Source organism: Phascolarctos cinereus, unplaced genomic scaffold, assembly GCF_003287225.1.
Source record: "Phascolarctos cinereus isolate Bilbo 61053 unplaced genomic scaffold, phaCin_HiC Scaffold_4;HRSCAF=312, whole genome shotgun sequence".
Lineage (NCBI taxonomy): Eukaryota > Metazoa > Chordata > Mammalia > Diprotodontia > Phascolarctidae > Phascolarctos > Phascolarctos cinereus.
The window spans coordinates 722153707-722177398 of record NW_027555847.1 but is presented as its reverse complement, the minus strand read 5'-3'; the positions used below and the strand labels follow the sequence as shown (position 1 = coordinate 722177398).

The window sequence follows — 23692 nt, the reverse complement described above, 5'->3', positions numbered from 1 at the left end:
TATGCCCAGTTCTTTCCTCATTTGACACGCATTCCAGGACCTTCACCATCCTGACAGCCCTCCTCTAGATGCTCTCTAGCTCATCAACGTCCCTTTTAAATGGCAGTGCCCAGACCTGCACACAACAGCCATGGCAGAGGACAGTGGGCGGCCTCTCCCCTCTTCATGCTGCCCGAGATCACACTGGCTTGTTGAGATGCTACAACATAGTGCTTTCTCAGGTTGAGCTCACATCCACTCGACTCCCCAGAGTCTTTTCAGAACTGGACGCTTTGGGCAGGGATGGACCGAGTATCTACCATCTGAGGTCTGGGATGAAGCATGGTGATGCTTGTCACCACAGGGCTTTTGTTCCTGGGATGTGGAGGGGGCTGTGACCTGTGCCAGTGAAGAGCACATACATTGGAGTACTCAAGTAAATCCACTCATGTAGAAAAAAGGCTCCTAACAGTAAGCGGGGGAAAACATCAAGAAGAGATTGCCATTCTTTCCCCACAAAATCATATACCCTTCAGGGCAAGATGAATCCTCATTTTGCAAAATGAAAAAGGACCTAATTGGGTCCCAACCTGCCTCAAAAGGAAATATTCCACCAGACTAGCTAGAAGGATGGATCTAACGAAATGAAATTTAACCAGGATAAGTGTCAAATTCTATACAGAAACTCAGACCATCTAGTAAGTTGCTCCAGGGGGGAGAACCCTTAGCCAACAACAGCTCACAGGAAAATGGCATGGGGGGGGGGCTTTCACAGCCTACAGACTTAGCATCAGTTGACAGTGTGACTTGGCCAGTTTTTTCTGTAACTGAAGGGTGTCTTGTGAAATCACGTTCTGTTTTGCCCCAGAGGCCAGAACTAGGAACGGTGGTAGAAGCTGCAGAGCAGAATCTGTCTCGACATAAGGAAAGGCTCCTTCCCACTGGAGCCATGAGGGCTGGCTGCTCAGGAGATAGGAGGCAGGCTGAGCTGCAACGGGGAGACGTCCTGGGCTGGGCCCTTTGCAGCCCAGTCCTACGGAGGCCACAAGCTCTATCTTCTCCAGGGGAAATCAATCCCACCTTACTAAGTCCTGGAGAGCAGGCAGGGCAGGCTTGAGTTTGTGTCTCCCTTCCCAGGGCCTGCAACAGGAGACTCCTGTTGGTTGGTTAAGTTTCCATCCCACGCAAGACACGCTGGAAGGTCCTGGGGCCACACACTGCTCAGGAGAGGCTCACCTTCTTCTGGGGCAAGAACACACAGATAAGTAAGAGGAGAAGGTGAACGTAAGAGGCTGAGACTAACGGGAGGAGCAGAGGATGGCGGGGGAGGGCAGCCTAAGTGTGGGGCCCGGCTGATGCAAAGGTGCGGAGGGAGGACATGGAATCTCAGCTTCAGGGCCTGGTTTGCACACAGGGCCCATGAACAGCAACGGTAAGAAAGGTGGTTGTAAAGGGAGGCAGGAGTCAGAGTGCTCGGGGATGAGGAGCTTAGCTAAGGAGCGTGAAGCCCTTCCTCTTGGAGACGAGTGGGAGCCCACTGGTTTTTCAAGCAGGGAAGCTCAGAGACAAGCCAGACCCACCCGCCTCGGTGGTCCTGAGGGAACAGGAGGTGAACACATGAAACACGAAGCCCATTTAACTTGTCAGCGGTGGTGGGATAAAAAGGCAGCACAAACAATAGAGGGAAAGCCAAAACCAGGGATGCAAGATAACACATCCCAGCTGCTAAACCCGGGGCCTTCCTGCAGGATAAAAGAAAGGCAATAAAAACAAACTCTATTTCACGGCTCAACAATGGGCCCATTCTGCTTCTCCCGCCGTCCCCTTTATTGGTCTCCGGAGGTTCTGTGTTTCTCAAGATTAGCTTCCCCTGGGAACCGTAAAGACAGGAACAGCGCCAACACCCATGTGCCCGCTCCCTCCCGTGAAGGCAGGCCTGCAGGCAGGCTTCCTCCGCGCTTCCCATGGAAGGGGGCGACGGTGGGGAAAAGGGCTTTGAATCGCAGCAAGACCAAACAGGAACGACGCCGAGCGGAGCTTCCTTCTCGAGGACTCTCTGCCGAGCTTGAAAAAGCAAAACAAAGCGTCCCCAGCCTCAGATTGGCCGCCAAATGGCAGCGACTTCTAAAACCCGTCAGCTCTTGTGATCATGTCGGCAAAGTCCCCGACCCTCGCCACTGATCAGTCACCTTCTCACCAAGACGTCCCGAGCTGAAATAATACACAGTCATTTCCCCTGAGAAAACACACCCACTGCTTTCTTGGAACCACTTGACACGCTCCTCCAAAGCAAGGTATACTTGGAACAACATAACACGGCCAACCTGTGCATACAAATGTGTCATCGCTTCCAAGGAAAAGAGATGACTCCCCTCATTCTCTTTCCTTCAGCCCAACAGGAAGCAGCTCAATGTCAGGGCAAATCAATCAGCTTGGTGTCCCGGGCTGTGACCCAAGGCCTTCTCAGATCCTTCCCGAAAATGATGGCCTCATCAGCAGGCCTGCTCCCTCCGCCCTGAGAGGCAGAGAGGCGCCTTGGACAACCTTGGTGGTGGGTCTGGCCACTCAAATTAAATTCTTTCTCTTTTCTATTTGGAACTGAAATTAGGCTCGTGCCAAGAGCATGAGGCATCAAAGGGGCATCTCACTAAGAAACGAAGCCTTTTATGACAGGATGTGTGCTCAAAGCCCATGACCACTCGCCAATACTTGGAAGACTAATCTATGGGGAGAGAACTCCACATTAAAATGGAAACTCCATGGACGGCTGCTAATGTCAACATGCTCTCAAAGGTCAATGTTAGCTGTTCAGATGTGGGTGCCAGGCATGTACCCCAAAGAGGACAAGAACAAAAAGGGTCTCATGTGTCCCAAAACATTTACAGCGGCACTCATGGTGGTTGAAAAGACCTGGGAACAAGGCAGACGCCCATCACCTGGGGGAAATGGCTAAACAACTGATACGTAAAGCTGCCAAGAAACCACACGCACAATGGATGTGGAGAAAGATGGAAAAACTCACGAGGCTCTTTCCATCCAGGGTGGCTCCACCCATTGGCGGTGGGCTAGTGGGCACTCCTTCCATGCCTTCTCATCTAGGGCAACTCCAATAACACCAGTGGTGACCCTCCTCTGGCCCCGCTAAGGCTTCGGCACCAGCAGGACGCTCCTCCTTTCTCAGTCGCCCACCTCTGAGCTCCGCCTACCACTTCTCAGGTACATCTCATCCTCAGGGACACGCTCCAACCTACAGAGCCCTGACACGTGCCCTTCCACACTCCTTCAGCCCTGTCTTTTTTTTTTTTAGGCAATTGGAGTTAAGTGACTTGCCCAGGGTCACACAGCTAGTAACTGTCAAGTGATTGGTTAGAGGCTGGATTTGAACTCAGGTCCTCCCGACTTCAGGGCCGGTGCTCTATCCACTGCACCATCTAACTGCCCCCTTCGGCCCTGTCTTAATGGTTGGCCTGCCCTGCATCTCCAGCTGCCAGCCGGACCCTCCACCCACAGGGCATTGGTGTCCCTGTTGTCGTACATCCCCTCCAGCATTTGCCATTTTCCTTTGCTGTCACGTGAGCCAATCTGATGGGTGGGAGGTGGCACCTCAGAGTGGTTTTAATCTGCATTTCTCCAACTGACAGCAAGTTAGAGCTTTTTTATATGACTACAGATTTGACTTCTGAAGGCTGTCTGTTCACACCCTTTGACCATTTGTCAACTGGGGAATGTCTCTTATTTTTATAAGTTTGGCTCAGTTCCCTATATATTTGAGAAAGAGGCCTTTATTAGAGAAACTGGCTACAAAAATTTTCCCCAGTTTCCAGTTTTGTTTCTACTTTTGGCTGCATTTGGATCAATTGTGAAAAACTTGTTAATCACATCTCATCAAAATGATCCATTTTCTGTCCCATAATCCTCTGTCTCTTATCTGGCCATAAGCTTCCCTGCTCCAGAGATCTGACAGGTCATTTTTTCGGTGATCTTCTAATCTGCTCAGGATGTCATCCTTTATGTCTAGATCCCGTCACCATTTGAGCTCCTCTTGGCATATGGTGATTGCTGGTCTATGCCCACTTTCTGCCAGACTGCTTCCCGGTGTTCCCAGAAGTAAAGCAGGGCTTCTTCAACCTTGTTGGGTCTAGGCCTCCTTGGCAGTGAGTCTGGGAAGTACATGAGCCCCTTCTCAGAATCATATTCGCAAATACATAAAATATACAGGATTACAAAGGAAACCAATTCCATTGAAACAGTTATCAAAACATTTAAAAAAACAAGTTCCCAAACCTCACATTACCACCTTCCTCCCTTAAGGCAATGTTACTGAATCAAAAACGTTATAGCTCACAATCGATTGACAAAGGATTCATAAGAGAGACATATAATCCAAAGAGACGGGCTGGCCACCTGTCAAGAGTGAGAGAGAACTCATGGACAGTCTGTGCGGCTCTGGCATCCATGCGATGTCAAAGGAAACAGAGGAAGGCCCCAGCAGGAAATGAACAGAAAGAGTCCTACAGAATGGGCAGGCAAGTCTGGACTGGGGTCACCATCAGCCACCATGATGAGACCACACATCCATTTGAGGATATGGCTGGAAATCCCATGACCATTCTGTAAGGAGTTAGGATGAAACGAGTCCCACCGCCCACTCCGCCTAAATTGAATTAGCAAGGGAAGCACTGTAAAGATGGCAGGAGTAGGGAGGGTTTGTTGTTTAGACAGTCCCTCCTCCCTGTTCCTTTCCTCCTACGCACTTCCAAGTGTATGTTTTACTTGGTGAATTGTAACGTTAGGAAGGGTGCTAGGGAACATTTCAGTTTAGGACAGTTGGGATGTTGGAGACGGGAGGAATTACAGATGTGAAGTGTAAATGGTACACGATGGTGTCTCTGGTTTTCTCTCTTCCTTATAACTTTAACAACAAATTATCAGGTAAAAATTTCTCTACTAACAGTTTGCAGTTAATTAGGTCTTAATAATCATGGTAGATAGTGATTAAAACGCTGTATGTTAACCCACAATAATCCTGTAAGGTAGGGCAGGTTTTTACCCCCACTTTACATGTTAAAAGATAAAAGTTAAATGTCTGGCCCAGGGTCACAAAGCCACAAAGTGCCTGAGGCAGGACTGGAACTCGGGTTTTCCTGGCTCTTCATCCAAAGCTCCATCCACTAGGATGCCTAGCAGCCTAGTTATGGATGGCCTCATGAAGGAGGGCTGATGTGAACAGGGAGGGAACGGAAGCCTACTGAAATGGGTTATTTCCTATAAAAACTGTTGTAAATAAGAGCAGTCAGGCATCGTTACTATAATAACACCTCCTATCTCTGTCGCACTTCAGGGTTCTTTATGCCTAGCCCCTCCATGAGGTAGCTGGCAATGCACGATCACGTCCAATTGACACAGAAGCAAACCCAGGCTAAGACAAGTCAAGTGGCCTGGCCAGTGTGGCACAGCCACAACGTGTCAGAAACAGGTCCCTGGCCTAGCTCTGACCCTTCACTCCCACCCATCCTTGGCTGTGGAAACCCTTCCTCCCCATCTCGGCCTGGTGGGTCGCCACCCATTTTTTAAAACCCAGCCCCGGGGTCACCTCAACCACACATGCCTTCCAAGTCAAAATGAGGCTTCTTCTAGAAATGGGCACGGAGTTCACCATCCACAGTTTGAGAAGAATCAATTCAAATGTGAAGGCTTTCTGAGAAAGCGTCTACTTCTACGTCCACAATGGCAAACATTTCAACCTATTGCAATTCTTTAAAAGGAACATAAAACCCTACATCTTACCTGTATCTGAAAAAGAGCTAGGTCCATCTCCCAACCTCACAGCTGGCCTCATTACCAGACTTTCCCTCCCAGCAATCCTGCACCAGGTTTCTAACATCTTCTTTTAAACAAACACACTGCCAGCCCACCCCCTCGCACTGGCCCTGGCCCTCGGGCTGGCTCTTCCCATACCCGGCACCTACCCTATGCTTCAGCCTCTCTCGCTCCTTCAGCGTCAGCGTGTCCGCCTTGGCAATCACCGGCACGATGTTCACTTTGCCGTGGAGCGCTCTCATGAACTCCACATCCAGTGGCTTCAGCCTGGAAGGACACCGACAGCTTGGCCAGGGAGTGACGCTCAGCTCTGAGAGCCCTGGCCAAGTCAGAAGCACAGAGGACCATTCTGCAGGGCCCCACGGAGGATAAAAATGCTTCCGTTGGCAGGAGCCATTCCTTCAGATGCTTAAGTCATGGCTGAAGGACTCTGGGAGGAACTATACATCTCCTGTCAATTTTCAGCCTTTCCAGTCACAATTCAATGCCAACTCTAGAGTAAAATTAAATTCCTACAAGAATGCAGACAAACAGAAGGCAGCACTGATCCCAAAGATGCTTTTAATTCAGTTGGCCAGCCGACAGTGCAGGAATGACCTAGTCCCCTAACAGAAGAGTTTATGCCCCTGCATCGATTTGGGGGCAGCTGGCACCCTAAATCCCAGAACTGCCTCAGATCAGAGTCTCTGCATCTTTACTTACCCATGACCAAAAGGGGAGATGAAATAAAAGCAGCAGTGGACACGGTTGTCCACAATATGGCGCCTGTTCAGCCCGCTCTCATCATGAAGGTACCGCTCAAACTGATTATCGATGTAGTAGATGATGGTTTTGAAGCTGCAGTGGGAGAGGGAAAAGAGGTTTTCAGGATCTGTCTGAAGAGCAGCCCAGGAAGGGGTACTCTCGTGTAACTGGGCAATCCCCACCCCTTAGTGTGTCTGTAAAACGGGGGTTAGAATACTGACGAGAAAAGGAAAAAAAGCATTGGAGGAAAAGATGAATACTCAAAAACACCAACCCCAAGCGGAGTCACATTGGCTGATTCTGCAGGAGAGACAGCACGGTATCATGGAATCACAGGCCCAGGAGGAAAACTCCTGCCACATCCTATGCCCACCCTTCTGTTGGTGAACTAAAACACTGCCCATCGTGAGAGAGCTTCCCACCACCGCTGAGCTGTGTCGGGAATGAGTGGGTATTCATTTCCATAGGGAGACATCAGCCTCATGCGGAGATATCAAAATGGGGTGGAAAGAAACAAAAAGGACCACTCTCTGACAAATGCCTGGTCCAAGATATCCTCTCAATTAGCAGTCAGGTTCCTGGAGTTAAGTGCTTATGGGGGGCTGCAGCAAAATCACGGATACAGATGGTCTCAGAGGCAGGAGCCCTGGACTCATCCGGCCCCCAACACTTACTACCTTGACCACAGGCAGGTCACTGAGGAACGGCCATGGGCACCGTCATCCTCACATCTTTTCAATACGGACGTTCCACCAGGGTCGCTCTACAGCAGCATGGCCCACACAGAACTAGAGCTGGGCATCACCCAGAGGGCAATGGAGAGGTGAGCGGGGGTGGGTACAGGCTGCACCCCAGGCCCCAGGAAGAGCTCCAGGGAAGAGTGCAATTTTTCCAGTTACAAGGCGGGGCGGGGCGGGAGAGTGATGGGAACAGAGCCTCAAGGGAACACGCCTGAAACACACGGAAGAGAGCAGGAGCAAGCTCCGCAGGAGGCCCTGGCAGCAGGACGGCCAAGGCACTTCTGGCTTCCGGGGAACTGGAGTTTCCCACACAACCCTGTCCCTTTTGTTCTTCGGCTACTGAAATGTTTGACCTCGTGAAAATAAAATAAAATGTGGGAGCTGCACTGCACAGTCCCTGAGATCCTTCCCAGCCCTGGTGCTCCCTCAGCCTCAGTTTCCCCATCAGTAAAACAGAGCCCGGGCAGCCCCTCCTTCCCAGAGCCAGCCAGCTCCTCATCCAAAGGCCCCTCCCAGCTCCAACAGCCTAGGAAATGCCTCGATTATGAGCATTCTCTTGAGTACCAATGGTCAGCCTCTCCAAAGGTGTGTGGCCCACCTCACCTGTGCCATTCTGCACTCTCCCAGAAAGGAGCTGGGGTGAAAGGCAGACAATTCCTTTGGCTGTCAACGTGCCTCACCGTGGCCGAGGCACCAGGAGGGCAAATCTCCAGTAAGTGCTACCCAAGTGGGAAGGCTTCCAGGCCTAGGCCGGGGCTAGCCAAGACCAAGAAGGTCAATGTCAGGATGGCTGCAGGACAATGACTGGGAGCCACAGCAACTGTCAGAGCCTAGCTCCTCAGTTACTGAGGGGGCAGTGCCCACACCCCCAAAAACCCCAGCTCCTTGAAGCACCAAGACACCCACCCCTCAGGATAATCCCTCGTGAGCATCTCAGAGGAATCTGAAGCCCAGGCAGGAGGGGAAGCCCAAACAATGGGGGAGAATATTCCTGGCCAAGCCTTTGGTGGAAACAGCCTCGCCTCCACGTCCTGTCCCAGCCTGGCTGCTGTAAATCCCCTCCAGACCTGGCCCGGCAAGCAACGCACAGGGCCGCCTGACTTCCAGGAAACACCTGCCTTGACATCACTCTGCTCTCCACACTCAGGAGCGGGGGCATATGCTGCACTTGCATTCCAGACACATCCACAGCAGATGTTCCAGCTTGGGGTGGGGGTGAGGGACACCGGGGCGAGCTAAAACAAGCCCCAGTGCTGGAAGAATGAACACACTGAAAACGGAGGCCAGAAGAACCTCTTCACACTAACGCTGAGTGAGACCCAGGGAGGTGCAGTGAGACGCCACGGCCACCTACGCTGGCCCGTGGCCCTTGCCCTCCTGGCCTCGTGCCACCCCCACCTCGACAAGCCACTCAGCCACCGCTCCACCGACAGGGACACAGAGTGGGCCACTCTCTGCCTCAGGGCTTCCAAGCCACTAAGGGGCAGCCCATTCCATCCAGGACACTTTTCCTTAGTGGCTGCTTCCTGCAGTAAGGCAGACAGACACCCATTCACACCTGCTCACTCTGTGGGCCCTGCGGGGCCTGTGGGACAGGACAGGCCGTCTCTCAGCCCCATGCCTTTCTCTGGCCACCCTTGGCTTCCCTGGAGACTCGACTCAGACCTTGCCTTCCTTCCCAGACACCCCATGGTAGGGCCTTCCCCGAGATCACCGCCCAGGTATGCCGCAAACAGCGGTCTGTATGATCTCTCCTATTAGAAGGTGAACTAGATGAGGGCAGAGATCCCCAGCACTTGGTATGGTGCCAGGTACACAGCAGGCGCTTAATCAATGGTTGCTGACTGGCCAAAAAATAGAACAAAAAAGAATGCCAGCTACTTTTGTACAACCGCTTCTGAAAAGGAAGCTCCCGGAGAGCTGGACCCCAGCACTTGCCCGTCTTGCCCATCACCCTGGCGCTGCCCCCCTCCCCGAGGCAGGAAAGAGCAGTTTGCTCCAGTGGCCCTTGGATGACCGCGGAGCAGAAGGCGTGGCCGAGAGCCAAGGCAAGAGCGCTGACAGGGGCTCGCACTGAGAGAGCGAGCGTCGCGAATGCTTCCACGTCCGGGCCACCACCCCGGGAGGGAGGCACCGTTACCATCCCCATTCTGATTGGAGGAAACTGAGGCACACGCAGTTCAAGTGACTTGCCCAGGGTCCCACAGCTAGTAAACGTCAGGGGCTGGATTTGAACTCAGGCCTTCCTGACGCTGGGCCCAGGGCACAGCGGCACTCCCTAGTGGCTGAGGTTCTTTGCCATCACCAGATGACACAGATAGAGCGCCTGCAGGTTCACCTAGCCCTTTGAAAACATTCCCTAGGACTCATTAGCTGTGTGACCCTGGGCAAGTCACTTAACCCCACTGCCTAACCAAAAAAAAAAAAGAAAGAAAAAGAAACAGGAGAACATTCCCTAGCTCTGAGCCTTGGCTTCTTCATCTGTTGCCTGCCCAGCTGCCTCTGGAGATCCCCTAAGTTCATGATGACAAAAGTGCCTCAAAAAGCACTGCGTTCCACTAATGCATTGTTGGTGGAGTTGTGAACTGATCCAACCATTCTGGAGAGCAATTGGGAACTATGCCCAAAGGGCTACAAAATTGTGCATACGCTTTGACCCAGCAATAGCACTTTGACCCAGCTATATCCCAAAGAGATCATACAAATGGGAAAAGGACCCACATGTGCAAAAATATTTATAGCAGCTCTTTTTGTGGTGGCAAAGAACTGGAAATTGAGGGGATGCCCATCAATTGGGGAATGGCTGAGCAAGCTGTGGTATATGAATGTAATGGAATATTATTGTGCTATAAGAAATGATGAGCAGGCTGACTTCAGAAAAACCTGGAAAGACTTGCAAGGTCTGATGCTGAGTGAAGTGAGCAGAACCAAGAGGACGCTGTACACAGTAACAGCCACGCTGTGCAATGACTAATATTGATAGACTTAGCCCTTCCCAGCAATGCAAGGATCTAAGACATCTCCAAAGGCCTCATGATGGAAAATGCTATCCACATCCAGAGAAAGAACTATGGAGTTTGAATGCAGATCGAAGCATATTATTTGATTTTTTTTTCTGTTGAGTTTCGTTTCCTCTTTCTGGTGGTTCCTCCTATTGGTTCTAATTCTTCCTTACAACATCACTAATGTGAAAACATGTTTAATAGGAATGTATACGTATAGCCCATATCAGATTGCAGGCCTTCTTGGAGAGGGAGGGAGGGAGGGGGAGAAAAATTTAAAACTCAAAAGCTTATGGAAGTAATGTTGATAACTCAAAATAAGTTAATTAAAAAAAAATAAAAAGCACTGTGTTCTACCAACACAAGGCGGCCCATTGTTTGGGCTTTCGCCCGAACCCCAGGGCCTACACACAGGCAGGGCACCCAGGGCCACCAGGAGGCAGGTGTCCTCCAACATGGTGGCCCCCACTGGTCTGTCTCCTCTGAGCATGGCACAGGACCCCACATGCCCTGTGCTTCACAAACATCTGTGGTTGGGCTGAGGGATGCCTGGGAGCCGTCCCCCAGGCCTTCCTCCCAGGATGGAGGTGATCGCCGACCTGATCAGAGGGACTCAAGGAGGGGCCCAGACAAACTTCCAGTTCCTGCCTGGCTGCACTCCCCCAGACGTCCCACCATGCCCCAGAACTGCCACCATGGCAGTCGCCTCAGCCCCTGGGCCCCTCCTCTCAGAACCACCACTGAAGGAGGCTCCAGGCCAGCCATCACTGCCTTTCCCATCAGGCTCCTGTGCTGGCCTGAAGCCTGGGGACCCTTCCCCTGCCCCTCTCCATTGTCTCCCCATTAGAATGTAAGCTCCTTGAGGGCAGGGATTCGCTTTCTCCACTTAGCTCCAGGCCCAGCACAGAGTAGGTGCTTAATAAATGGTGCTGACTGACCTCTATCCAAGGCCCAGCCTGGGGCAGCTCATCAAAAGGTCAGCCAGAGATACCAATGAATGCCACCTCCTGCGGGCTGGGGGGCTGCTACCCACACTAGTGAAGGGAAGAGGAGCATGGACAGACAGAGGGGGGCTGCTACCTGTGCCGGTGAAGGGAAGAAGATCATGGACGGATAGAGGGGGGCTGCCATCTGTGCCGGGGAAGGGAAGAGGAGCACGGATGGATAGAGGGGGGGCTGCTACCCACACCAGTGAAGGGAAGAGGAGCATGGACGGATACTCAAAGGCCAGCTGTCCTGCCCCAGGCACCCAGAGAACCAAAGGCAGATGGGCTGAGAAGAGGGCTATCTGGAGCAGAGCTTGGCCATAGAGAAAGGGAAACAATGCTGACTTTGTCGCCCTTTGTGCCAGGAGCTAAGTGACTCAGACACATAGGGCCACTGGTGAGGGGCCACAGGAGAGGAGAGAGAATTCAGTGGCAGATACACTGTCGTGAATTAAACTTCCTCACAAAAAATAAATGCTGTTAAGCCCCTGATGATCAAAGCAACTGATTTTCTTTGAAGACACACTTTTACAGGGCCTGCTCTGCACTGGCCATTGAGGACACAAGTCAAACACAGGAGACGCCCTACTCATTCCCCACAATGACCCTTCCCATCTACACAGCACTGACAGGCTTCCAAAGCACCACCCTCACAACCTCCCTGCAGGGTAGGTAGGTGGTACTGTGGTTACTGGCCCATTTTACAGATGTGCAAACCAAGGGTCACAAAACGGTAGCACCAAGATCTGAACGCGAGTCAACTGGCCTAGGAACCCAGCATGCTTTCTGCTCACCCATGATGCCTTTCTAAAAGCTGGGGGAGGCAGGGGGAGCGGTTAATAAGGTGAGGGACTCGGTGTGGCTGAGATTCTGCCTTCTCAGCCCCTTCTCAGCATGACTGTGCTCAAGATGTCAGGAGGCGCAGAACAAAGACGCAGGAAGGGCGCGCACACTCCTCGAGACACTCAAAGCCAGAAGTCTCGTTCACAATTGCAAGGCTGTCCTTCCCCTTGACCCTCCCCACATTTTCCTGTCCAGCCCCTCTCCCCCCAAGCACCCTCTCCTAGCAGCAGAGACATCTGCTTCAGAGGAAGCGGCAGAGATAAATAGACAGGCAGAGGTCACGGCTCAAGGCCCACCCACCCCTTGGACACACTCCCGATGCTGACACTGCAGAGCCAGGCTGCCCGCCGGGCCGCACAGGCTCAGTCTGGGCTCCGACTGCCCGTCCACGTGGGTGCTGCGGCTGTCGACAGTGACCAACAGTGACCGTGCTTCAGAAACAGAAATGAAAGCACCCAGGTTGGCAAGCAACCCTGCATAAGAACACCTTCAAGGAACAATCCGGTCCAACCCCATCTATCAGGAGAGGGAATCTGGAGACCCGAGCTGGCGGCTAGCGGCCCAGCAGGCTAGCTACAGAGATGGTGCCAGGCGGGCAGTGGGCAGGTCCCATCCTGTGCCCGCCCTCCCTTCCCTTTGGTGACAGCAGCCTCCTCAAACCCCAGGCTCTCTGATCCCAGTCACTCCCAGAGAGGCCAGGGGAACGGCCCCCCACTGAAAAAGGGGGCAGGGAGAGGGGCTCCAGAGAGAGCTGGGCTCCAAGCCTTCTTAGCAAGAGTCTCAGCTTCTCTGGCCCTCAGGGCCTCCTCCGTAAATGGGCAGCCCACGCTTTCACCTCAGGGGCTTGCCCAAGGTCCAACAAGCCTCAGCAGTGACAATCCCATCTGAGTCAGGCTTCTGCGTCCCCAGCTGGCCCAGGATGTCCAATCCCGATCTCATCCGCCTCCTTCCGAGCCCCGGGCTTCTGAGCTTCCGGGCTGCTGCTGAGGCTACACTGGCCTCTCCCTGACTTCCATTTCCCTCATGCGTGTCCTTCACGCAGCTGATCTGTGGCTGATGGTGACATTTCTATCCCCGCTACCTCTCTGCACTCACACAGACCTTCCTGTGTCCCCAGGACTAGGACAGGGGACTTCTCATTAGCTTCCCCCCCTTTTTTTTTTTGGCTAGGCAATGGGGTTAAGTGACTTGCCCAGGGTCACACAACTAGGAAGTACTACGTGTCTGAGGCTGGATTTGAACTCAGGTCCTCCTGACTCCAGGAACGGTGGTCCATCCACTGTGCCACCTAGCTGCCCCTCTCCCTCCCCTCTTCTGATCCACCCTGCACCCAGCGGCCATGCTGCAGATCTGACCATGACGCTCCCCTTCTCAACAAACTCAAGTTTAACAACGATGTCAAAATGAGCTGCTAACATTTTTTAAGGCATCAGAGTTTTCCAAAATTCAGCTTTTCTTGGTTTGAGCTGCTAAATTTGAAAGACTCTGTAAACACTGCTCTACTGTACCAATGAAATAACATTGGACCAGCTGAACCCCGACCACGTTGCGATGGTGAGCCTGTGTCTCCGAAGGTAAAAATGTATAATTACAAGTTGGTCACCAACAGCAAATAAAACAGCTCGAGTTTACTGAGTTTTGCATCTCTAGGAACTCTCTGGGATCAACTATTAATTCCTGTGTCTCGCCACTAGGTGGCATCATAATGGATGACCAGGCCTGGAATCAAGGAGACCCAAGTTCAAATTTGGCCTCAGACAGCTATTAGCTGTGTGACCCTGGCCAAGTCACTTCACCATTTGTCTCATTTCCTCACCTCTAAAATGAGGATAATAAGAGCACCTACCTCCCAGGGTTGTTGCGAGGATCAAATGAGATCACACTTGTAAAGAGCACTTAGCACGATGTAGTGGCAACTACAGAAATGTTTATCGTCATCATTAATATCACCATTATCAAGCGCTAGCTGACGCCAGGGACTAGAATGCTCCCTCTCCTCAAACCACCCTCTGGGCGTTCCTGGCTTCCTCACAAACTGAGTCACAGTGCCATGGGAGGCCGTGCCTTCCTTGCCAAGGCTGCTCTGGGCCTCACTGATGTGCATTTGGTATATAGCTAGCTGTGTGTGTGTGTGTGTGTGTGTGTGTGTGTGTGTGTGTGTGTGTGAGAGAGAGAGAGAGAGAGAGAGCTGCACCAATGAACATAAGCTCCTCCAGAGCACACAGTAGGCACTTAATAAGTGCTCAGGGCAGCTTGTCTGACTGAGCCCCTGATGCTGCTGCTCTCTCTCAAGTGCTGCAGAGGCCCCCCCGGGCAGGCCTGGCCTAGCCCCCCTGCCCGGTTCTCTGCCTCTCTGCTCATTTTCCTCAGTGACACACACAGTCATGGCACCTCCAGGAAGACACAGGCCACTGGTCCAGTCTGCACTTGGACAGCCAGACCAGGGGCCTCCCAGCCTGGCCCTGAGGCCTCTGCTGGACAGACGGAGCCATAGAAGCATTTTCTCTGCACGATGGCATCCGCGACCTTGCCCCGGCCCCACCTCCGCCTTTTTGAGCGAGCAGTCCAAAAAGCACGTGGGGCTCATCAGAAGGGAACGTCCTCGAACGTGAATGCTCCCCTCGGTACTGGGGAGACAAGAGCTACATAAAACACTGACCAGAGGTGTGAGGAGCGCCTAAGCAGCCCCTGCGGGCTCTTGGCGATCCCCAGGAACGGCGTTCCTGAAGGCAGCCCCATTTACAAACCTGCCCGGCCTAAAATCTGCCTTTTCATCCACACTTGGTCTTTAGGCACTGGCTTGTTAGACTGAGCAGCCAGGCTGAAGCAGTGAGGAACACCAAACAGTGAAGTGAGCTCCTTGAGGCCAGAGGTCTCTGCCTGTCTTTGTGCCCTGGGCCCTGGCACACAGTAAGTGATGAGGCATGCCTCTGCCCGAGGCTCTGAGCCAGGAGCACCCTCGGCACCAGGGCGTGTCCTTGCGGGAGTCCTCTGAGCCTGGCGCCCACCACGCCCACTTAAACGTACCAGTCTTGACTATTGATGGCATCTCCATATCCCGGTGTGTCGACCACCGTCAACCGGAGTTTCACTCCTCGCTCTTCGATCTCCACCGTAGAAGCTTCAATCTCAACTGTTCTCTCGATCTTCTCTGGAATAGAAACGGGCAGTTCACAGTTTAGACATGTAGCCAACACAAAGGCACTGCCTCTCTAACAGGCTGCCCCTGCAGGCCCTGGCAAAGCCCCCCAGGGCCTCGGCAGCACAGGCCCCTGGGGGCATTTGGGCAGAACACTGCCCCGGCTGGCTGCAGGCTGTCCCAGGATGAAGCCCTGGAGGGAGGGAGTCCTCCAAGGACAGAGGGCAAGCCCAGCACCGCGGGACTCCCCAAGCTCTGCACTGAGAGCACCAGCTGAGCCTCCAGAGGCAGCAGGCAGGTTGTACACGTAAGGTCAGGATGGGGGGAAGGCCCCTCGTAGTTCAGGAGCCCCTCTAACTGTGCAAAGCGCTTGGCGTGTGTAAACGCCAATCCTGGGAGGTATGTGCTATTATTGCCCCCATCTCCAGATGAGGAAGCTGAGGCCCAGACAGGGGGACACTGGTCCAGGGTCACCCAGCTGGGAAGTGTCTGAGGCAGGATTCAAGCTCAGATTTTCCTGACTCCAAGTCTGGCGTGCCCTCCTTGGCACCACCCTGGGACCCACACACAGAGCACACCGGGCTTCCCCTTAAATGGCACCGCGTTTGCTCAGTGGGAAAGGGATTCTATGGACGAGAGGAGACAAACCAGAGTATGTGTCCTCCAGGAGCAGCTGGTCACTCTCCTACCTGCTCCAGGAAGCCAGGGAGCCTGGAGTCTTCAGCCCACCCCCACGCACTCCCTTTTCTGGCCCTCCCCCCCAGCCTCAGCCTAGCAGAGCACCATAGACGGCCTTCCCAGCCAGAGGAAGACGGCCAGGGCCAGGCCGCAGAGGCCAGTCAGGACACACCAGCTTCCCACGAGCACAGTAAGCTGCTCAAGAGCAGAGGGCATGGGAGCAGCTAGGTGGTGCAGCTGGGGCCCCGAGTCAGGAGGACCTGAGTTCAAAGTCAGCCTAAGACACTTACCAGTGGTGTGACCCTGCGCAAGTCACTTAACCCCAACTGCACAAAAAGAGCAAAGGGCGTGCCCACCAGGCTACCAGAGGCCCACGGAACTAGAACCTGGACAGCACAAAGAAAGGGCTGCCTTCAGTGCTGCACATTCCCAAGGGGGTCCCTCCAACAACCCAGGCCCCTGCCAGGAGCCTCTCTGCCAGAGGCTGGGCTGCTCCCCAGAACTAAACTCTGTCACACACACCCGCCAGAACTTGGTCTTCACCTCCCAGAGGCCCTGGACTGGAGCAAGGCCCGTGGCCTGACAACTGGCCATGTCACTGGACCGGCAGGGAGGGCTCCGACTCATTCTGCTCGCGAGCTTTCCTGCCCACTGGCCTGCATGAACACACACAGGCCTGTGTCCCACATACCTGCAGCTCCAGGAATGTATCGTTCTGGATAAAGATCAGTCAAAAACAGGCTGTTAATCAAGGTGGATTTTCCTAAGCCAGATTCACCTAGAAGTAAAACCAGCGGTTCAGTGTACTGCTCTCTTCAGTATGCCCCTGCACTCACACCCAAGCTGCAGGCAGGGAATGCAGACCCCTCCCCACTGGAGGGCTGCCTCCACAAGCCTGAGGGAGACCCAAAAGAGGGGGAGAGCTTTGAGTGTCTACCTAGACAGACATTTCACCAAGATGCTCAGTGTGACAGATTAAGCCCAAAGGGCTGATCCAGGAGCCCCCCGCCCCCCAAGGACTGGTCGGGGTTTCTAGACCCGCCGGCCTGGGCCGCAGGGGGCACTCAGAAGCCCTATCGCTCACCGCACCTTCACTGTGGGCTTTGAAGTCTCCCCTGGCCCGGCCTGCCCTGGCAGGAAATCAAACCTAAGCTTGGACTCCTTTGTATAAACCTTTTTAAACACAACTGGCAGCATGACTTCCTCTGATTCAGGACAAGGTACAAACAGATCACAACCCTCGGAGGGCGCAGCCCCCTCCAGAACATCCCCACCTGCCTGCAGACGCCCAGGGCCAAGAAGCTCACTGCCCCTGCCATGGCCCCCTCGGCCCTGGGACACGCTGCTGGCTGGGGCTGTGGGACCATGTAGGCCTAGAAGCCTCCAGATTCTTGGCCGAGAGCTTTCCGTGCCTCCCAGCTTCTCTGTGGACCAAACACCTCGAGGTCCCCTAATCAGTCCTTGTGAGGTATTTTCCTATAGGTGGTTTGTTTTCTCAAGCAAACCAAAGACCAGAATGCCGATGCCCATGGGCACGCTGTTCTCCGAGCCCCCGGGCTGGGCTTAACTCTTAATACTAACCAAGGAACCACAGCTGGAAGTATGTCTGGAATCCACCTTGGGAGCCCAGGCAGGACACAAGAGGAAAAACACTCCTGGGCCACACCTCCTTCTCAAAAAATCACAACCAGTACTGCCTGGTTTGATCCCCAGTCTTGTTTATCAGAACCGGCCACAAGCTATTGTTGACTGTGTCTACAAAGCAAACCCTCCCCAAGAGGACAAGCCGCTGCTCCCCGAAGCAATTCAGAAGCAGGTGGTGCAGTGAGAAGACAGTCCCCAAAGAAGAAGCCTTCCATTCGGAGGGCCCTGAAGTCCTGCTTGGGCACTAGGGCCTCTGAGGCCCGGCAGCCCTGGAGGAATTGTCCATGTGCCCCTCTCCTCACTCTGTATCCTCACGGATGTAGCCGGCATAAGCTCACCGGGTCTGGGTCTCCACATGCCCCTCTGCTCACTCTGTATCCTCACGGATGTAGCCGGCATAAGCTCACCAGGGTTTGGGTCTCCACATGCCCCTCTCCTCTTCTTGTATCCTCACGGATGTAGCCAGCATAAGTTCACCAGGGTTTGGGTCTCCACATGCCCCTCTGCTCTTCTTGTATCCTTATGGATATAGCAGGCATAAGTTCACCAGGGTTTGGGTCTCCACATGCCCCTCTGCTCACTCTGTATCCTCACGGATGAAGTCAGCATAAGCTCACCAGGGTTTGGGTCTCCATATGCCCCTCTCCTCACTCTGTATCCTCACGGATGTAGCCGGCATAAGCTCACCAGGGTCTGGGTCTCCAGAGCATCCCCTTCTCTTCCTCAGGGAGCAAGCCCTAGACCCAAGTCTGCTGAAGTGGAGGTTCTAAGAGAGATCCAGAAACGCCTGGTCTTGCATTCTTCTGAACGGGACAACAACACTCATCTCTCTGCCAGGGTGATTTCTGCTGCACTGTGACCAGAAAAGACACAGACCGCTAGACTCTACCTTCAGAGCTCTTGCTGTCCATACCCAGGCAACACGGCCAGCAGATGTGTGGAGAGTACGCCCCGTCAGAGGTCTCCGGGATGCCCAGGCCAGGACCGTCTTGTGCCTTTCTCTGTATCTCCATCCCTTAGCACGGGGCCTCACACACAGCGGGTGCTCAGTAATGTTTACTGACCGTCGGTTTGTCATGATGATGCCTGTCTGCTGCTGGCCCTTCCCACATGAAGGGAGAATGCCCTCGGACAGGAAGGATCACACATACTGGTATACCAGGCCAATCTTGCACGCTATCGCCATTTTGATTTTCTTTGGGATATACTCCCATCCAGAAGAGGACCCAATCGTGGCAGCCTGGTGGCACAGTGGGTAGGGTACTGGGCTCGGAGACAGGAAGACTGAGTTTAAATCTGGTCTCAGACACTTCCTAGCTCTGTGACCTTGGGCAAGTCACGTAACCTTTTTTTGCCTCAGTTTCCTAATGCATAAAATGGGGATAATGATAGCATCTACTTCCCAGGGTCATTGTGAGAGTCAAACAAAGTGGTACTGAATGCTAGAGGCTTGGGGGTCTGCAAAAGACTACATCACAGAAACCCCCAATGACTGCCTGTCTGGAACCAGAGGAGCCCAGGGGTCATGTACAAACAACAGCCAGGCCAGACAAGAAGGAGAAGGCCCAGCCAGCCACAGCCCGGTGACGACGACTCTCCTAGAGCTCTCTCTACCTGCCATCCACTTCCTCACTTCCTCTCATCCACTCACAAAGATACATCAGCCACAAAGGCTGGACCACGCTGGCTAAAACACACGTGCCAAAAGAATGTGCCATGGGACTAGAGTCCTCCCATTCGCCCTCGCTCTCCCCCCGAGACGGTGAGCTCCTGGAGGGCAGGGACCTTCTTGGCACTCCCAGAGCCTGGCACACAGTAGGTGCTTACAAACATATGGCGACGACGATGATAGCGTGCCAGCTAATTCTTTTTTCCCCTCTTTTCTTTCTTTGTTATGGGGGATGACTGTGCATGAAGGAGGAAATGAAGATGACATAAAAACAAAAGATCAACAGAAAATTCAAAAAGAAACACATGACAAATGTGAATAAAGCCTCAGGTCCTGTACTAGAAAGCCAGACGCTCCCAGGGGACTATAAGCCTGCTCTTTGGCACCGACTCCCCCCCACCCCAGCTGCTCCCAAGCACCCAGGCCGTGTGGGCAGGTCAGACTGTCTGAAGCGATCTCAGCGCAGCTTTGAATTATCCTTCTGTCTTCCACATCTGGGTAGTCAGTGGCCACCCATCCATGTGCAGACAGGTCGCACCAGCTGAGCGCCATGATGCTGCCCGCCTGGCGACATGCTTAGACCTCGCTTTCGGAGCCCACGCCTTGCCACTTGCTGTTTGGAGGCCACGCGCGTGGAAAGACCGCTTCAGAAAGCGAAGATGACTAGGTGCAGGGTCTGGCTTCACTTCCACGACGGACCCGCTGGACTTGTCTCTGGCACTCAGCCTAGGGCCACGCTGTCTCTCCTGGCCTTAACGCTGTTTAATGTCTCGGCCAACCAGCTCACTGTGCTCGTTTCCACCTCCGTCCTTCCACCGGCTGCCCGGGGCCTCCCGGGGCCTCACACAGGCCTGAATGAGGAAGAACAGGGAGGCGCTGGCCTCACCGAGGTCCTCAGCACTTCCAGGCCTCTGGCCTCCCCTCCCTCTCCACTCCAGCACCTCCTCGGTGCCACCCGAGTAAGCTTCCTACTGCTCCTCCATTGTGACGGGCGTCCTCTGCCCAAAGCCCTGTAACACCTACCTCCTAGAGTCTATCCTTTCCCGGCCCTGGCATTCAAGGCCTTTTACCTGCCCTCTACCTGTGCAAACCCTACCTTGTACTGGCCCCCCTCACATCTCTGGGCCCTTCTCCATCCCCCATCCTCATCTGTCCTATCCCGCCTCTCCACCCCTGCTCACACCACTCCTTCATGCTTGAATGGACACCACCACTCCCTGTCCCCGCCTCACAACTGCAGAAATCCCTCCCTCCATCAATCCAGGCTCACCTTAGATGCCACCTCCTCTGTGAAGCCCCCCCTGAGTTCTCCCTTCCTTCTTAAAATTCCCATAACACTTTTTCCTTGATCTCTCCAAGACATCTACCCCTGACAGACAGACATACTTTCTTCCACGGTCAGCCAGGTTGGCCCTCAGGGGACCCAACACCCAACACCCAGCCCCCCTGTGAGGTGTGTCCACAGAGCCTCTCCCTGTGGGAAGGTGGCCAAGGTTAACACCAGGGGACCAAAGTCACCTCCAACCCACCTCAATGCATGAGGAGAGAACCTCGGTGAAGGCCAAAGTCAGATGAGACCCAGGATCCCAGGTGAATACCTCTGCAGGCTCGTCACCATTCGGCCCCTTCCCGCCTTTTCAGCCTGACCACACACTAATCCCCTCTCCATGCTCAACGATCCTGCCACACCAGCAAACTGGCTGTTCCTCAGCCCCGGGGATCTCCCACCTCCACGCCTTTGCACTGGCTGCCCCCCGCATCACGCACATATTCCCTCTCACCTTTCTGCAGGCCCCTCATCACCCCCAGCTGCCATCACACTCCTTCCCCAGAGCCCTCTGTACTCATGGTGCCCAGCATCTCTACACGCTACACATATGTATGTGGTCTTCTCCATTCAAAGGAACATTTCCTGAGCAGAGCCGCTGGCTCACCTGTGCTCCTCAGAAGAGGCCTAACACTTGATCCACACTTCAGACACGCCTGTTTCATGATTAATAAGAGGGTCTAGTCTAAATTTAATATGAACAGCTGAAAGTATGTGGAAGGACAAATCTTCAGAGAAACACCCACCACACATCATCACAGTGGGCTCGGTCCTGGCACTGCAGCCACCCTGACAGCAGCAGCTCTTGGGGTACATTTCATTCTAATTAGAACTGAACCTATATTGGTACTGAAAGCAGAAGGCCCCCTGGAGCCCCAATAAGGAAAGGGGCTCACCAACCACCATGAGGGTGAATTCAAAACCCTTCTTCACGGACTTCCTGTGCACCTGGTTCGGCAGATTGGCAAATCCCACGTAGCCCGCTGTCTCAGAAGGAAGCTGGAAAAGAAGACTGAATTAATTAGAAGAACACAACATTCTCAGCACAGAGGTCAGCGTGACGGTGATGCCCTGACGGTCCTAAGGACATTCATTCCATGTGCTACGTGAGTGGGGTCCCACCGAGCCTCAGACCAAGCGGGGCGTTTAGGGGCTGCAGCATTGCTCACCCCATCCCCGCCCTCCCCTGCCAGCCTTCCCCAGGCTCCCCCCTACAGTCACTGAAGGATGCCCACCCCTGGCTCTCCCTGCTCCATTCACCAAGCATGACTCATCCCATCACTACATGGGCAGGGGAGCCACTGGTAAAACAGAAAACTGGGGACGTGTGGATTCCAGCCACGTAATGCTCAAAATCGTACTGTATGGAGGCAGCCAGCAGGTGTGGGTACAGCATTCCAGCTAAGGGAGGGCTGGCTGTGTCAGGGAGCTACAAGGCACACACTGCCTCCTACCCCCCCCCCCAGCCCAGAGCACCAGGGCTAGGAGAGAAAGGACAAGGCGGTCAGGCCTGCAGGGTCTTCAGGGGACAGCCAGGTTTCTGCAATCACAAAAAGATGGAGGAGGATGGGAAGACCATAGTTTGTTACCAGGAGGACAAGGGATCCCGATGCATCATGGGAGGGCAGGGTGAGGTTGGGAAGAGACCCAAGAAGGACAGTACTAGTTAAAAAGGCTGGATACGAAGGAGCAAGAACATGGCCAGGGAAAGGACTATCTAGGCAGCCTCCAGGAGACAAATTCATCACCTCTTCACGGCAACCTTCAGGGGAAGCTGTAGGGTCTGGAATGCAGGAGGCCCATCCACTGGGGAATGGTGGAATATGCCGCAGAATGCAATTGTGATGGAATACTATGGTGCTCTAAGAAATGATGAGCAGGAGCTCTCAGAAAAACCTGGGAAGACTTGCATGGGCTGATGCAAAGTCCTGGGTACACAGTGGCAGTAGCACTGTGCAGCCATCAGCTGTGACTGACCAGGTCACTCTCAGCAACACAATGATTCCAGACAGCTCTGAAGGACTTGGGAAGAAAAACGCTATCCATCCCCAGACAAGAACTGATGGAGTCTGAATACAGACTCAAGCAGACTTTTCTCACTTTCTTTATTTTTCTTGAACTTTTTTTGTGGTCTATGTTTTCTTTCACAATATGATTAATAAGGAAATATATTTTCAATGACTATATACGCACAACCTATATCAAATTACTCGCCTTCTCAATGAGGGGGGTGGGGAAGGAGGAAGGGAGAGAATTTGGAACTCAGGGTTTTTAAAACGAATGTTAAAAATTGCTTTTACGTGTAATTGGGGAAAAATAAAATACTAAATAAATTCTTAAAAAAAAAAAAAGACTTCCTCATATATTCCATGAGAGACAGGAGGGAATCATGGACAGAGGAAAGCCTGGAGGTCAGGAGACCACAGTGTGACGGGGCTGCTGCCCCCAGCCCAGCAAGCTGCCCCCGAAGTTCCTGGGGTCACAACCTCCAGGTCCTGGGCAAAATGAAGGTGATTTGAGGAGACATGATGTGACCTGAGCTGCCCTTTGTCCACAAGGACCAGGAACCACATTGAGGGGAGGAGAGTTTAAAAGCCCCACGGATCTGCAGAGACTCCAGGGATGAAACCTGCAAATAAAAAATGCGAGTCTCCCAAAGTAAGGTCCTCTCCAGCAGCTGAATGATAAGCCACAGTCCACCGCTCCAGTCCTACCAAGCAAAGGTAAGCAGCAATAACAGGAACAGTAATTGACACTTCTACCTGGATTCAAGGGTTACAAAGCACTTGTCATACTAACCCTCGGAGGGAGGGAAGGCAACGCACATCTCCATTTCACAGATGAGAAGACAGACTCTGAGAAAGGGTCAAGCACTCGCTCACAATCACCTCGCCTGTATGTGTCAGGGCCAGAATTTGAACCCAGGTCTTCTGACTCAATTCCCATTATACTGCACTGCCTCCTATAACTCAGGCTGCTCCCTGAAGAGCTCTGGCACCCACCTGGTGAATACACTCAGAAACAACAGCCACAGAGAGCTGCCAGCCTGAAAGCAAAGAGCTGGACGGTCTATTACTGAAAACAGCAAACAGGTGTGTACGAAACTCATCCATAGATACTT

At 53.3% G+C, this 23692-nt stretch overlaps 1 protein-coding gene across 4 annotated transcripts in view; it reads right to left on the bottom strand.

Moving 5' to 3' along the window:
- The window catches only part of LOC110215189 (septin-2), a 137569-nt gene that overhangs the window by 92612 nt on the left and 21265 nt on the right, over positions 1–23692 (bottom strand). For 3 of the 4 annotated variants that reach the window (XM_020996431.2, XM_078154453.1, XM_078154452.1), the window contains exons 3-7: positions 21468–21570; positions 16623–16709; positions 15142–15265; positions 6502–6636; positions 5949–6066 (exon numbers count right to left, since the gene is read on the bottom strand). In XM_020996431.2, the coding sequence (XP_020852090.1) occupies positions 5949–6066; positions 6502–6636; positions 15142–15265; positions 16623–16709; positions 21468–21570 (567 nt within the window). Of the gene's footprint in view, positions 1–5948; positions 6119–6501; positions 6637–15141; positions 15266–16622; positions 16710–21467; positions 21571–23692 lie in introns of those variants that run through there. The other variant, XM_078154454.1, reaches the window with a different exon arrangement.